The 16,769-nt window shown below is 50.1% G+C and overlaps 1 protein-coding gene and 1 non-coding gene across 15 annotated transcripts in view; one reads left to right on the forward strand and one right to left on the reverse strand.

The window, feature by feature from the left end:
• Nucleotides 1-16,769, reverse strand: part of EPB41L1 (erythrocyte membrane protein band 4.1 like 1) — a 137,606-nt gene that overhangs the window by 49,128 nt on the left and 71,709 nt on the right. For all 14 annotated transcript variants that reach the window (XM_006072457.4, XM_006072456.4, XM_025263539.3 and 11 more), the window contains 4 exons: nucleotides 8,151-8,341; nucleotides 6,344-6,508; nucleotides 4,333-4,437; nucleotides 3,503-3,545 (listed from right to left, as the gene is read on the reverse strand). In XM_006072457.4, coding sequence (XP_006072519.3) covers nucleotides 3,503-3,545; nucleotides 4,333-4,437; nucleotides 6,344-6,508; nucleotides 8,151-8,327 — 490 coding nt within the window. In that variant the 5' untranslated portion in view covers nucleotides 8,328-8,341. Of the gene's footprint in view, nucleotides 1-3,502; nucleotides 3,546-4,332; nucleotides 4,438-6,343; nucleotides 6,509-8,150; nucleotides 8,342-16,769 lie in introns of those variants that run through there.
• Nucleotides 11,324-11,396, forward strand: TRNAG-CCC. The gene has a single exon. It is a non-coding gene; the product is annotated as a tRNA-Gly (tRNA).

Genomic DNA, 16,769 nt, shown 5'->3' on the forward strand with positions numbered 1-16,769 from the left:
ACAAACCCATAAGAAAGCCTGGAACATTATTCCCACTTGACAGACGAGGAGACTGAGGCCCAGATTAAAAAACTTGTGAACTAGCAGTGGGAAGGAAGGTAGAAAGAAAGAAAACCAATGGTACGTGCTAGACATGCTGTTAAATACTTTACAAACATCACTTCATTAAACCTCACAACAGCCCATTAAACAAGTCCTACGATCACCCCATTGTGTAAATGAGGATGGTGAGGCCCAGGTAGCAAAATGGCCAGTCAGTCCAAGGTCACCAGCTAGGAAGTGGCAATGCTAAGGTTCAGACCCACCCTGGCCACCTGGCTTCAGAGCCCACTCTCCTCTACACCAAAGTCTGTGCCCAGGACATTAATGGGAAGATAGCTAATCTAGAAAGTACCACATTAAACAGGTTTCCTGACTTTGGGTTTCTCAGAGCTCTCACTCTGCTACTGTGCCTTGCACCTCTTAAAGGGGGGACATGCATTCAGGAGTTTCCAAAGCCCATTTGACCTGCTGCATCCATTTGTCACAGGGCCTCCTCCCATAGTAATGTTTCTCAGAACAGACTTTGCAAAACTCTGTCCTATCTGATGTTGACTCCATCTCAAATGGATTATAAACGAGACTGAAAGGCAAATATAATGGGCTAAAAGTAACAAAAAACATTTCACTGGGATAAATGTTAACCTCCACATTTAGCTGCGAAAAATCAATGGTACACATTTAAAAAGTAAAGAAAAATAAAGGCTGAGGTTTTAGCTGGAGGAAAGCTCTGCGAGCCAAGAAAAGGGATGACCACTTAAGAAGCAGGGGTGGGAAGGGAGGAGGCCTTGATGAAAGGCCATAGTCCAGGACAATGGTCAGACGGCCCCAGTGGAGTATTTGGGGCTCCAAGTTCTAAAAGAACCCCCAACAGGGACTTCCTCAGTGGTCCACTGGCTAAGATTTCATGCTCCCAATGCAGGGGGCCCAGGTTCAATCCCTGGTTAGGGAACTAGATCCCACATGCTGTAACTAAGAGTTCTCATGCAACAATGAAGATCAAAGATTCTGTATGCCACAACTAACACCTGGCATGCCAAAATAAATGAATATTTTTTTAATTAATTAATTCAGCTTTTAAAAAAAGGACCCCTGACAAAGTGAGAAAGCAAGGCCCATCCAGGACATGGCCATGGCCAGGAAGGGCTGGTGACCACACCTTCACTACCATCCTGTCCCTGTGGTCATCACCATCTTCATAGCTGTCGTGTCTCCCAAACTTACTAAGTGCTGGTTGCTTGGCTTGCTAAGAACTTTCTATGTGTTTTTTTGGAATTTAATCTTTATAATGATCCTGAGGTACACTTTTCTTTTAATAGATGAAGATTTTGAGAGGTTAAGTCATCCTCCCAGGATCACCCAGCCAGTCAGTGGTAGAAAACAAGTCTAGCCTCTGATCCCAAGACCCCACAGCTTAGGTTCCTGACCACAGCTGACTCCTCAAGGGGAAACAATTCCTGCCTCAAGAATAATAATGGAGGAGTTCCCTGGTGGCCTATGGTTAGGATTCCGGGCTTTCACTGGGTTCAATTCCTGCCCAGGAAGCTAAGCTCCTGCAAGCGATGCAGTGCAGCCAAAAAAAAGAGAGAAAGAGAAAAAATAATGGCAATAATTAACAATAATAATAATAATGGCTAAAACAAACTGGGTGTTACTGTGTGCAAGCACGTTCTAGGTATTAAACACCTAATAACTCATTTAATCCTCACAAGAACCCTAACTATAAGGGTGACCCGCACTTTATAAATGATGAAGTAGAGAACAATTAACTAACACAAGAAGTAGTGATGGAGTCAGGATTCAAATCCAGGCAGTCTGATCCATGTCTGCCCTTTTAACCATCACACCAGATTGCCTCCTACTTTGTGAAGAACCTACTCTGTGCTGGCTGTTGTCCACACTCACATCATAGAAACTTCATCACCACCTAGCGAGGCAGGAATCATTAACCCACTTGCTAGGGAGATGCAGGAATCCGGAGAGGTAGAGGAATCGCCCCCAGTGCCCTGAGTGATGGGCACTGAGATTCAGGAGGAAATATACCAAACTCTGAAGGCCAGGACATCAGAACTCAGATGCCAGCTTCAGAAGGCTGGGGCTGTCACAAATCAAGAAAGGGGACAGGGAATTCCCAGGTGGTCCAGTGGTTAAGATTCTGCACCCTACTGCTGAGGGCCTGGGCTCAATTCCTGGTTGGGGAAGATTCCACAAGCCACATGATGGGGAGGGTAGAGTAGGGGATAAACAAATTGTTCCACGGAGCCCTGGAAGACAGAACTGGGATGACTGAGTAGAAACTGGGGAAAGGAACAGGGACTGAAGGAGGCAGCTCTGCTTCGCAATAACTTGAGGAGATCCGACTCCCTGCCCTGGGAGGGAGCTGAGACCCAAAGATTCTATCAGCAGCTTCGCGTTTCAAAAGTCCTGGTCCATCTCAAATACTCTCAGCCACCGGCATGTGTTCTGACCCTCTCAGGCATGAGAGGCAGGCTTCCCGGCGGGGCTGACATTTCTGCGGAGAGCCTGAAGGCCAGGCCTGGGACCCTGCTGGCCCCAGAGGAGAGGGCTCTATCTGCGAGCCTGCCTCTTTGTCTCCAACTGACAGGAGGCTACAGGAAGAATCCTCAAGCCCCCTCCTGCATAGTCAGCTGGCATCCCTAGACCCAGCTGCCTGCTGTCATGGCAACAGGCTCGGCTATAGCCTTCCAGCCAGGGGACCAGGGAGCCCAAGCACAGCCAAGGGGGCGGAGCCCCTGGTGGAGGCATCTCTGCCTCCAGGCTCCAAGTCCCCACCTACTGCATGTCCCCCTGGCTGAGGCCACCTACCTCTCCCTTCTGCCATTTGAAGGCTTCCCTGTCCCTCCCAATATGCCTTGCTTTCCCCTCTGGGCCAGAAAAGACAGGTTGTTGGCCTGCTCATCTGTCTTTGCTCCAGGCCTTGAAAAGAGTGCAGGATGGTATTGGGAGGCCAGGGCTGGAGACCTGGCGTGGCCAATACCTCACTCTGTGATCTTTAACTGCCTTTTTCAGGGCCTCAGTTACTCATTATTAAATACAGGACACGTTCACCACCGATCAGTTGGCAGCAGCCTAGAGTGCAGTGCAGACAAGGATTCTGAGTCAAAGGTCACTGATCAGCCAAGACAACACTGGCCCCGCACAGGAGGGTGGCTGTTCTGAGGGCCATCGGTTTGCCCCCTTGTCTTGGATGACTCTGTAAGTCCCTTCTGGGCTTGCAGATCTGGGCTGCCTAGGGCTGACATCCTGAATACTCCTCCGCTAACATGCTAAGTGACTCCAGACAGTCATTCCTCTCATCCAGGCTTCAGGCTCCTCGTCTCTACAATAATACCCTGCCTTCCCTAAGATCTGCCACGCTGAGCAAATGAACTCATGGGTCTGAATGCATTTCCCCAAGGAGGATGGAGTCCCCACCACGTTCCCACCAAGGCAGGTCACTCACTCCGGATCTGCTTCTTGATTTCCTTGGAGGGGTCCAGCCAGTTCTGCAGGAGAAGACAAGAGGTCCTTAGAGGGAGCTGGGAGAGGGGATGTGGGTAGGGTGAGGAGACAGAAATATCCTGAAGTGCCCTGCAGACAGCGCCCCAGCAGGGAACAGCCTTCCCTGGGTGAGCAGTCTGGGTCATTTCCCTTGGGACTGGGAGGTGAGGGAATGAGGCCTGGCTTCAGGCAGGACTGGGGCCCTGGGGCCCTGGGCCTGGCATTGCCCTGAGGCAGCAAGGTGAACAGATAATGCAGCTGGCATGGGTGCGAAGGAGGAAATTCAGATAGGAGCGTCCCAAGGGTGGGGAGGAGGCACCAGGGTTATTTCCCCAGGAAGCCACGTCATGGCTCTCCAGATACTCATCTGGGGCTGACCTGCAGGTCCCAAGGAAGGACCAGCACACAGGGGAGACAAAGAACTGAGGATAGACAGGGATGGATGAATCCTGGGGTTGCGCAAACAGGAGGTGCCTAGTGGGGACTTCCTTGGCAGTCCAGTGGTTAAGAGGTCACCTTCCAATGCAGGCATGCGGGTTAGATCCCTGATAGGGGATTTAAAATCCCACATGCCCCGCAGCCAAAAAACCAAAACAAAACAGAAGCAGTATTGAAACAAATTCAATAAAGACTTTAAAAATGGTTCTACATCCCCCCAAAAAAGACAAGGTGCCTAATGAAGGTCTGAGGATTGATGGAAGCCATAGGATGCAGCCAGGCCAATGGAGGCTTAAGAGAAGACGTGTCCCCGCAGCAGACCTTCCAGCCAACTCCGCTCCCCAGCCCAGGTACCTTCTGACTGTCGGCATCACAGAAGGTCAGGCCAAAGTAGTCCTTCTCCAAGAGGTTGAGGTGCTCACAGACCAGGTCAAACAGCACCTGGCCCCGGCCGTGTTTCTAGAGAGAGAAGCAGAGATGCCATGAGGCTGGAACACATGTCAGGGTGGGGCGGGGAGGTGCCCCAGGCTCCACCAGGACGACATGAAAACTCCTAAGAGGCTTCCAGCATCTGGGGAGGATCTCAGAGCTCCTGTCTCCCACCGGGCTCTGCTCACCAAGTCCAAAGGGACCCTGGGGGAACACTAATCCCAGCCCATCCACTGCCTTTGTCCAAGCCCTCCTGGGGTCCTCCTAGCACTTAATCTTCTTGGGGGGAAGCCGGAGTGGGGTCAGGGTGTGACTAACTTCTCCTTCCTGCACAGTGAGTAAGAGAAACAGTCTAAGTTGGATCCAAGGAGGAGAAAACCAAAAATCTGAACTTTGGATGTGAGAGGAAGAGACAAGTTGCCTGACAGGTCACGGCTGTGGGCAGGGGAGAAGGGGAGGGCCTGGGACTCAGTATCACAGAGTAACTCTCCTCCAGGGTCCCTCCCCTTATACTAAGGGGGCACCCCCATCCAAGCAGCAAGAGAGTTTCTTCAGGCGGTCACAGTGCCTAAACCAGCTTCAGATGGAAGCAGCACTGTGGGAGTCACCTTCTCCCCTAGCTCCCATCATCCACGTGTGGTACCTCTCTGGGCACCATCCAGGCCTGAGGATTAGGAAGGACAAAGCCCAGAACTTGTGGGTACCCAATCCACAGGTGTGAAGACGAGCACCAGCAGAGGCAAGTGAAGCAGTCACTACCCAAAGAGGCAGGGGGCTCCAGGGAGGTGGTGAGGTCCCTGCAAGGTCTGGCAGAGTCACTAGGATCAGGCCTGACTGTGGGAATGGCTGAAAAACCAAGGGATTTTTGGGTTTTTGGCCTCCTCTCTTGAAGGAGGCCTTCAGAGAAAGCGGCCTCGGTCAAACCCTCACACTCTCCTAGGGCAGCTGAAACAGCACCCTGGGGCCAGCATGGGCAGAAGAGAAGAGGGAGAGGATATCCCTCTCTTTTGGCCAGGATATCCACCCTGAAACCCTTCTGTGGAAGAAATAAACATCAAAAAAAAAAAAAAAAAGACAGAAACCCCAACCCTGAAAAGAAGACAGAACCAGCCTCCCAGAGCTTAGAAGTCAGTCAGTCCCTTAAGACCAGGGCTCAGAGGCTGGGGTGGGGTAGGGGGAAACTGGTGGCTCTTGTAACTCTCAGCAGTAAGGCTACCCTCTGGACTCTTCCATATGTGTGGACGGGCCAGGAATGGCACCTGGACGGGGGCAGAACCTCTAAGGGGGCAGTCAGAGTTCAGAATTTGAGTGGGAGTTCCAGCCAACATAGGAAAGGGAGACGCTAAATGTGGAGCCAGGAGGGCTGACCCCAGAGAAGAGGTGTCCTCCCTGCCACCCACTAGGGGACAGAACCATGCCACGGGGTTTCTACAAAGCCTGTGGGGAGCAGTCCTTCCCATGCGCCGCCTCCCTATGCCTGGGGGACACCTTACCATGGAACCCTCGAGTGACCAGTTTGTCCTGGCACCCTGGACAGGGTGGTTCACAGGGAGAACCCCTCTCCCCATCCAATAAATACATGAAAATGATTCTAGTCGAAACCTCGGTATCTACAGGGTAAGATAGAAGAGCCCAGGTCCTACCAGGCTACAGATCAGCCCCTAGACAGTGAATCCTACCCAAGGTACAGCCACCCTAAGAAGGCTTTTCCTGGTGCCAGGCCTGAGCCTCATCTAATTCTATGTACAATCATAAGAGCCCTCTCTGGGCCTTGGTGACAGGGTCTAGGCAAAGGAGGGCTGGCCTATCATCTACATGGCAGTCGGTCCAGGCCTCCATTAAGAATGGATGCCCTCTGGCTTGGCCCAGGCTGAGTGCCCAGAGGCCTGTCCTGGCTCCGAGGCCAGTGGGCTGGGGCTGGGCTGTGGCTCCCTACCTCCACCTCGCACTCATACTCAGAAGCATCGAGCAGAGTGACTCGGCAGACGGCGCTCTTGTACTTCTTGGCAATCTTCTGGGGTGACTTCTGGGCCTTGCTGGGTGTGGTCCTCTCTGACAGGCCATCGGCCTCCCCGTAGTCCTTCTCCTCCATGTCTAGGCTCTGCAGGTCCAACCAAGGGAAGGATTTGGTCAATGAGCTTGAAACCATAGCATTTCATCCAAATGAGATGCAATGAGGAAGCAGCTGGAGCTAAGACAGACTCCAAAATGAGAGCCATGGCCCTCTAAGAACACCCCCAGGTGACACCCCCGTCTAAGGTGCAGGAGGAGAGTCAGCACTGCGTACAATGGGTGGGTTCATAAGAGGGGTCCACTGCTCCCCTGCAGGCAGAAGCATCCCACAGAACCAAACCCAGAGGCCAGAGCTATCCTTTCTCCTTAGAACGAACAGTGTATGAGTTATCAGGGCTTGGTCTCCTCCTTCCCAGTCTGTCACTGGGCCAAGCATGAGGTTTTGTTGTTGTTTAGTCACTAAGTTGTGTTCAACTTGTTTGCAACCCCATGGATTGTAGCCCCTGCCGGGGTCCTCTGTCAATGGGATGTCCCAGGCAAGAATACTGGAATGCCTTGCCATTTCCTTCTCCAGGGGATCTTCCTGACCCAGGGATCGAATCCGAGTCTCCTGCATTGGCAGGTGGGTTCTTTACCACTGAGCCACCAGTGGCTAGGACTGACCTAATGGAAGGAAGGGAGGTCAGAGCCCTGCATATCAGTCCTAACTCTGCAACGGATAACCTCAATGATCTTGGCTGGGCCCCTTCCCTCTCTAGTCCTGTAGTGAATTAAGGGAGGTGTGAATTCAATGGCTAGATGACCCCCCACTCCCCACCAAGTCCTTTTTCTCTTTATTCTTTTCTTTGTTTTAAGTTTTTCTTTTTTGACTGTGCTAGGTCTTTGTTGCAGTGAGCAGGCTCTTTAACTGCAGTGTGGGCTTAGCTGCTCTGTGCATGTGGGATTTTAGTTTCTTTACCAGGGATCAAACCTGTGTCCCTTGCATTGGAAAGCATATTCTTAACCACTGGACCACTAGGGAAGCCCCTTCTTGTCTCTTTAGATGATGAATTTTGCTCTGGAGTCACACCAGGCCTGCCCAGCTAGAATGGACAGCTTGAGGGAATAGGAAAATAAGGTTGAAGGAATACAGAGTTTTCAACATCAGATCTAGATTTGACTTGGGACTTCCCTGGCAGTCCAGTGGTTAAGACTCCATGTTTCAACTGCAGAAGGCGTGGGTTCAGTCCCTGGTCAGGGAACTAAGATCCTGCATGCCATGCGATGCAGTCAATATATATAGACAGATAGATAGACACAGATTTGACTTGCACTTCTGTCACTTTATGCTTCCCTGGTGGCTCAGATGGCAAAGAATCCACCTGCAATGTGGGAGACCTGGGTTTGATCCCTGGGTTGGGAAGATCTCCTGGAGGAGGGCATGGCCCTCCTCCAGTATTCTTGCCTGGAGAATCCCCATGGACAGAGGAGCCTGGCGGACTGCAGTCCACAGGGTCACAAAGAGTTGGACATGACTGAGCGACGAAGCACACAGCACTTTATAGCAATGTGACTCCATCCTGCTGAGGCTCTGTTTCCCCCACTGTAACGTGGGGAAATGAATAGTTATCTCCTGAGGTCCTGGAGAATAAAATGTAAAAACAAACACGATGGCCCCTGCACAGTGCTCGGCACGTCGTGGGTCAACAGTACACCCCGGTTCCCTTCTTTCCCCGCTCCCGGGCACACACCTGTTCTGCAGGCCGAGCGTCCTGCTGGGGCGGCTGCTTCTCATTGGAGTTGGCCTCGAGATGGCCGTGGCCCGCGGGGGTCACAGGGGTGGTCGCTGCGGCGGCTGCTTCAGGCTGCTGCGGGGCCTCCTCCTGAGCCTTCTTCACCTCAGAATCAGGGCCTGTCTCTGTTGTCATGGTGACCAGCACGCCTGCATTGGCATGAAGGAGAGAGAATGTGATGAGAGAGAGGGGCAGCGAGGGCATGACAGAACAGAGCGAGGGGGACAGGAACCACACGCCGAGAGAGACAGATGGAGACAAATGGACAAAGAGCCACAGAGAGAAGGGGGAGGAGGGAGAGACAGAGGAAGGGAGGACGGGGAGAGAGCCCAGAGAAGTGAGGGGTCAGCGGCAGCAGCCGAGGTCACAGACCCCCACCCACCCTTTGCCCATATAGCTCCTCAGGGACTCCAGTCTCTTGGCCCAGGTCTGGAATCAGGGCCCTTCCTGGGGACAAGGAGAGTCTCTCCAGGGGGCCCCACTCTGCCAAGAGCACCAGGGACAGTCAGGGACCACCTGCAGGCAGGCCCTGGGCCCGGCTGTCCCTCCTATCACACCACCTGGCACACGGCAGCCCCTCAGCCAGTGCTGGATAAACTGAACTCGACCCAAAGAGCCCCAGGCTCCCAGTCCTTCCAGCCCCGACATTAGGCAAGGCTCTTCATGGCCCAAGCCTCAATAACTGCTGCCCCCTGACTCCATGGGGATGCGGTCAGGATGGATCTAAAGGGTAAGACAGGTCCTCTTAACAAATGCATAGCCCTGATGATGTCAAAGACAGAGATCTGGGCTCAGGCCCCACGTCTGCTACAAATGGGCAGTCAGTTCATCTCACTAGGACTCATCCCAAAAGTGAGGGACTCAGAAATTATCTCTGCAACAGACTATTCTTATCATTTCCCCCTTGAAGCAGGAAATGAGATTTCAGAGAATCAAGGACCTACTGCCCAGCTGCTCTTTGGAATAAGCAAATTGCAAAGAGAGAAAAAGAGAGAGAGAGAGAATGGCATGGTCCCACTTATATATATAAAAAATATATATATAATTATATATAATATAATTTTATATTATATTTAAATTATATTTAAAATTTATATTATATATTATATTTTGTAATATATTTATATATAATTATATTATAAAATTTATATATATAAATGGTACCACACCATTCTCTCTTTCTCTCCTTTTCTCTCTTTGCAATTTGCTTATTCCAAAGAGCAGCTGGGCAGTAGGTCCTTATAAACCCCAACAATCTCAACATCTTAGTGCTTGTACGCATGTAGTAAAAGATCTGGAAGGATACTCACTAAGCTGTTAAGAGAGGTCAATAATTCGGAAGTAGGTAGAGGAGAAAAAGAGAGTTCCATAGGGCATGATAAGAGAGGGAACTTCATTTTTAACTTCATATACTTTGGAATTACTTGTATAATTTTAAAAATACACACACACACACACACACACACACACACACACACATATATACATATATTTAACTCACAAGTTGTTTGTTTTTAGGAAAGCAAAAGAAGCCATTTCTGACCCCCTTCGGTGAAAACACACCTCTCAAAAAAAAAAAAAAAACAACAACAACAGTTTGGAGCTAAAACCTGGAAACAGAAATGAGCAGGAACCCTCACCTGCTGAGTCTAGAGCCTTCCTCTGAATCCATCACTTTAAAAGAGAAAGATCCAGATGAGATTTGGCAGGTCCCTCCCCCACCCCACCCACCGTGGGGGCCTTTGACAGGCAGATGCAGACAGATACAGGATCCACCCTGGGCTGAGCACATGCTCCAAGCCCCCATCTTATTACCCCCACCGCCTTTAGGAGCCACCAGCCCCGCCCAAAGCAAAGGGCACTGAACAGAAAGTCAAGGGCCCTGAGCACCCCCACTCAGCCACCCAACGTCTCCAGGGCCCAAGATAGGTCATGAGCATCCTCACTCCCCACCTTATGGATAATGAGCCGAGCGCTTGGTAAGCTGGAGCTTGTAGCGCAAATGAGAAGGTCTGGTGTTATGGATGCTGTTGTTAAGAAGATGAGGAGGAAGGGAAGGCCTTGGTCCACGTGGCCTCATCCCCACCCAGAAATGCTTTCCACTCACATCATTACCCTGGGCTTTATGGTTATAACTTAAAGCCATCGTTAAATAAAAGCTCTGTGGCTTACATGACGCTAAGTGCTGACTCAGTGCCAGAACACAAAGCCACAGAGCTGCTCTGGGGGGGTGGCGCACAGCCTCATGAGGTCAAACTGAGATGAATCTGCCCGATCTGGATTTCTTCTAAGCCTGCACTGGAGATATCAGACATTATGCTAGATAAGGCCTACAGGGAAGAACTCTTCAAATAAATGCCTGCTTAATTTTGCTTCAAAAAAAAATCCACAGAGTAATCTGTATATTTTGTGCTGGGAGAAGCAGAATCCACACACCCCTCATGGGTTCAGGCAGCCCAGAGGCTCCAGGACATCTCCTCCTGCCTCTGCTTCAGTCTGATTTCAGCCTGGACTCGCTGAACCTTCACCAGGGCCTGCATTGTCTTGGAAATAGCCAGCCAAGTAATCTTAAATAAATATCCCAGGCTTTCACTGCCCAGGTCTCCAGCAGAGGCTGCTGGCATGACTGCTCGGTGCTGGCAGAACCCACAGATGAGAGGAGCTGGAAGCTTCTGAGATAATTCAGTCTCCTCCTCTTCTTTTACAGGTGAGAGCCAGAGAGCAAAAGGGGCTCAAGCAACAGTCATTTCCTCAGACAGGTTTTCCCTGGTCCCTCCCACCCACTCTCCTCCTCACCCAGCCTCCTGACTCCCCAGACCCCAGCTCCGGGTCCATTATTCTTCCCGCTGCACTCTGATGCCTCAGGCAAACCTCAACAGAATCTCAGAGGAGGAGAAAGCACTCAGCCCCGGGCTGGGAGCCAAGGCAGCGGCATGAGCCACGGACAAACCCTGTGGCCAGGGGCTGGTGAGATAAAAGATGGCGTGTCTGCTCTAGAGAGTGAAAAGACGTGATGTACAAAATCACGGAGGACACCTGAGTGAAAAGCATGACACACAACAGTTTGTATAGATCGACCCTCTTTTACCTAATATACACGTACAGATACAGAAAATTCAGCAAAGGGGACTTCCCTGGTGGTCCAGTGACTAAGACTCTGCACTCCCAATGCAGGGGGACCAGGTTCAATCCCTGGTTAGGGAAAACTAGATTTCCCCACGCCACAACTAAGAGTTCTCATGCTGTAACTAGAGATCCCGAGTGCTATAAATAAGACCAGGTGCAGCCAAAGAAATAAATATTTTAAGAAAAAAAGAAAATTCAGCAAAATATTAACTATGGCTGTTTCTAGAAGGCGGGTAGACAAATTATTTTGTTTCTTCTTTCTGTTTAACTGTAGTTCTCATTTTTCTCTACTACACTTGGAGATTTCTTGAATGATTTTAAAAAAACAACTAGAAGTCAAAAAATAAATGTTTCCAATGCACATGGTCTGGTATGACAGGATGAGACAGAGATAAATAAAATCTGTTTAAACCTAAAAGAAAATTTGTGAATTAAAAAGAAAAATCACATTATTATTTTTTAAATCTGTGATGAGGAGAACCTTCTTCATCTCACAAGTCTGGGGATAATGGCATGGTTCTCTCACTGGGGCCCAGAAAGTGAGCCAAGAACCTGACTTTGGCTTCTGCCACAGCCAGTCACATGGGCACAGTTCTGCCCAGGACCAGGTCAGCACAGACTGATGGAACTCACTGGGCGGCCAAGCTGGCCAGGCACTGTAGCGGACCCAGAGGACCATGAGCTGGTTCCCATGGAGCTCCCTGCCACATGGGAGGTTGATACTCACCCAGAATGTGACATAGATTTGCCCGTGTACATTTCAGCCTCTAGAAGGTTCTAGGACCTGGTGATTAGCAGTATGGCCTGGGGTTTCCAAGGAAGACTTATAGGGTAGGGAGTGCAGGGTGAGCTGGAGTTAGGTTTTGAAAAAAGGGAGACTCTAGACAGGTGATGGCAGGGAGGACATTTGGACTAGGTCACCATGTGGGCAAATGCTCAGATGTGGGAACAAGCAGGGATGTGAGGAGGACAGGGAGTCTTGACCTCTTGTTTTTTTTTTTTTCATATTTAGTTATTTGGCTGCACTGAGTCTTAGTTGTGGCATGCAGACTCTTAGTTGCCATATGTGGGATCTAGTTCCCTGACCGGGAATTGAACTCTGGCCCCCTGTGTTGCGAGCATGGAATCTTAGCCACTGGACCACCAGTGAAGTCCTGGCGTTGACAACTTGACTTCTTGGAACAAGAAGCCTATAAATGTGAGCTCCACACAGGCTGGCAGGAGGAATAGGTTTGAGTCAGGGAGAAATGAAGAAGCTGGAGGTGGATGGGGTGGGGGGCGGTGTGGGGGGCGGCAGCTTTGCAAAACTCAGAAATGTTACTCTGCTTCAAAGGGTAAGACTCCTGTCACCGAGCCATTGCAGGCCAGGCCTAGCATCAAAGACCCTATGCATAGTCATCCCATGGACCCCTCCATGCAGGGCAGCAGGGCCAGAGGCAGACCCAGGTCAGTGAGACCTAGAACCCTCCCCCACTAGCTCCCTCTGGGACACTGGGCAAGTGACTTCACTCCTCTGAGCTTAGGTCATCTCAACCCTAACACAGAGATATTCCTCCCTCCTTCTCAGGGGGGTGATGGAGATTCGGGAAAGTAGCATAAAGAGGGCACCGAATAAAACAACCCTGAGAAGATCCAGAATGACAAGCAGTAATGGGAAGCCAGAGTGGGAAGTGGTCTGCGAAGCTGGGGTTTAGAAGTGCCCACCCTGAGACATCCCTGGTGGTCCAGTGGTTAAGACTTGGTGCTTCCACTGCAGGGGGCACAGGTTCAATCCCTGGGCCATGGTGGGGGAACTAAGATTCCACGTGCTACATGATGAGGCCAAAACACACACACACACAACTAAACCCAACAACAACTAAAAAAACAAAAACAAAAAAAGAAGTGCCCACCCAGAACAGATGGAGAGAGAAACAGAGGCCAGCAAAGCCTGACTGATGACACTAACATATGAAAACCCAAACGCACAGGATTAGAAAAGGGAAAGGTCAGCCAAAGAAGGAAATGCTGACAGGGCCTGCGCCAGTCCTGTCTGGAGGTGAGGGGCCCAGTAAGGCCCAGCGTGCTCGCCTGGCCCCCTTTGGGGCCAGCTCAGCAGCCTGTCAGCCTCTGACACTCTTCAACATTGCAACCACAGGCTGGCTCCCCGGGCTCGCTTTCCGGGGGCACTAAGCAGGCTTCAGACGCTGTGGCTTTCCATCTGGGCCGCCTAGAGGGAGAGGGTGTCTCTGCCCAGAAGAGGCAACACCCACTTGGCCTGTGGTTGTACCCCGACATTAAAAGTGAATCGATTGGTTTATACATCAAGCTCTCCCACCAGGGTTAGCGTGACTCAGCATCTCTGAGTCCAGTAAATTAGATTTGTTCTTTTTTTCCAGCTCTACTTCCACCCAGGTCCAACCCACTCTCAGCTCCTGTCTGCATGGCGGCTCCATCTCTTCCATGGTCCCTTTAGCCACGTAGGCTCTCCTAGGGCTTATTCTCCACAGAGGAGCCACAGTTACGGTCCAAATGGATGTCCTCTTTAAAACCCCCAATGACCTCCCATCAAAATAAAATGCAAGTTCCTTACCAAAGCTCCAGGTCCCTGCATAAGGCCTCTGCTTAGCTCCCCTACTGCCACCATCATCGTGACAGAAGGGAGACACAGATTTTCTGTCTGCGCCTCAGTCACGCCAGGCTTGCCCCTGTCTTGGGGCTTTGCCCTTATTGCTCCCTCCGTGTGGAAGGTGGGCTTGTCCCCTGTCTCTTGGTAGCTGTCACCCTTCGGATCTCAGTTTATGTGCCTCTTGACCACTCTGTCTAAAGTGGGCCACTCTTTCCTTTTTTTTTTTTTTGGTTACAGCTGGTTTTCTGGTTTTGCTTTATTCTGTTTTTGCCATCTTAACCACCTTTAAGTGTAACAATTCGGGACAATAATTACATTCACAGTGTTGTATAACAAACACTACTCTCCACTTTCAAAAATTTTTACCACCCATCAAAAAGAAACTTTATGCCCATGAAGCAAGCATGTGTTTCTTCATAAGTTCACAAATTGTTTCTACTCCTTCTCTAGAATGTAAACTCCACAAAGACAAAACTTTATGTCTTGGAAATTCCTTGGTGGTCCAGTGGTTAGGACTCCCATGCATCCACTGCAACGGGCCTGGGTTCGATCCCTGGTCAGGAAACTAAGATTCTACAAGCTGTGCGGCATGGCCAAAAGACAACAACAAAAAACCTTTATCTGCCTCATTTGCCATTTTCCCCAGGGTTTAGAGCAGTTCTTGATAAATAACAATGACAAAGCTAACATTTATAGAGTTTGCTATTTACCAGGCCCTGATCTAAGCATTTTACATCATTTAATCTTCATAATAACCCATAATAGGTCCTCTCAATATCTCCATTTTACAAAAGAAGGAACTAAAGCACTGAGAAGTGAACTAACTGGCCCAAGATTGTGCAGCTAGTAAACAGCAGTGTCAGAATTCAAACCCACGAAGCCTGGGGTCAGATGGATAAATGGAAAAACACATGGGTGATGGGTGGATGGAACAGCAATGAGACAAGTCAAAAGACCTGGGCTGCACTCACCTCAGGAGCCTTCCTGGCTACCAGCCAGCCAGCCTGTCCTGACAACTTATCAGACTTTTGGATGGAAAAGCAGCTGACTTTTCCATCCAAACTCCTGATATTATCATCCTTATTTGACTGATGAAGACACATGGGCCCAAAGATGCCTACCGATTTGCCCAAGGTCATAAGACTGTGCCAAGACTCTCTGACTCCGAAGTCCATCCCACTACATGACATTCCAGCAGCCTCAGAGGGTTCGTCTGTACTAATTTCTTCCAGGGGTAAAACTGGCTAAGGAAAAACTTCCCAAGATTAAAAGGTAAATACACTGAGAAGAGCTGAAGTTAGAATCAGGACCACCGTTTCTTGTTTCAGTTCTGCCACTTCCTATCTGATGGGTCTTGGGCGAGTCACTTCCCCTTTGTGAGCATCAGTTTCTCCATCTGTTAAACAGGGAGGAGAGGCCCTAATCGCACACTTCAGAGCAGGGCCCTGTAGAGAAAAAGGATGTTTCAGAGAACAAAAGGACTTTGAAATGCAAAAGTTACAGTCACGCTAAAGACAAGGGAGCGTGTATCACAGATGTTTATGACATGTGTTCTGGAAGCGTGTCTTTGCATACATATGCACTGCAGTGGAACCGCATGAGGGCACGCACAGCCACGAGTATCCACGGTCATGAACAATCACTCCCCAGCCACGAAGGCTCTCTTCTAAATCTGAGACACTGACAACTTCTGTCCAGACGGTTGTGGGAATTCTGTACCAGGCAGGAACTCACAGTAGGAAGGAGTGGAGAGAGGAAGAAGGAACAGGGTGTGGAAAATGCCAAAACAAAGAGAACGCTAGGCAGAAAGTGAGAGTCTTCTGTTCTGAAAGATGTTTTCAATGATCACGGTTACCAAGATCATCCTTTCTTTTGGGGAAGTCATGGAGCACATCTTTCCCATTCCCCTAGGACCAATTCCTGGGCTGTTGATCCCCATTTGCACCCTCAGAACCATGTCCCACTCAAAGAGCCAGGAGGCTGAGCTTTTGGACTGTCCTTTGAACTCCTTTGCCTGCTGACCTCTGGTTGCCTTTGGTCAATGGGAGGCACTGGCAGGAGGTCAGAGAGTGGAAGCAGAGGGGGGAGGTATATCTCCCCAGTCGCCCTCCGTGTGGTTCTAGTGGTGGCTGAGCGGCTCTGTGACAGCTCCATGCACAAGCCCAGTTACACTATTCCCTCCCTCTGTTCATTCAGGCCGAAGGGAGCTAATAGTTTCTGTCACCGTGAGTTTGTGGGTCCCCCTCGTGGGTTCCCTTAACCCTGCCCACAGCTTTCTTAACATCTCCAAGTTAAAGCATCTGAATGGATCTTTTTTCTGTTTTCTGTTTTCTGCCAGAATCTGACTGATACACCGTGCTGTGTGCTAAGCCGCTTCAGTCACGTCTGACTCTTTTTCGACCTGATGGACTGTAGCCCGCCAGGCTCCTCTGGCCATGGGATTCTTCAGACAAGAATACTGGAGTGGGTTGCCATTTCTTCCTCCTCCAGGGGATCTTCCTGACCTAGGGATTGAACCTGAGTCTCTGTCTCCTGCAGACAGGCAGGTTCTTTACCACTAGCGCCACCTGTGACTGATATACCACCTGACGCTAAATAGATAACACGAACTAGAGAGGCAGGGGAGGAGAAATTGGAAAGAGGCAGTCTAGTCTAATGGTTAAGGACAGACTAGGCGACCAGGAGACCTTGCATTCTCCCTTAATCTCACTGGGCCTCAGTGTCTTCATCTGTAAATCCACGATGATAATCCTACCCACTTACTAGGTTTACTAAGAAAACTGAATTAGACCAAACTGAATTTGGCTCGTAAAGCACTTACAAGCGAAAGCCCACAGTGAGTA

This window comes from Bubalus bubalis, chromosome 14 (assembly GCF_019923935.1).
Source record: "Bubalus bubalis isolate 160015118507 breed Murrah chromosome 14, NDDB_SH_1, whole genome shotgun sequence".
NCBI classification, from domain to species: Eukaryota; Metazoa; Chordata; class Mammalia; order Artiodactyla; family Bovidae; genus Bubalus; species Bubalus bubalis.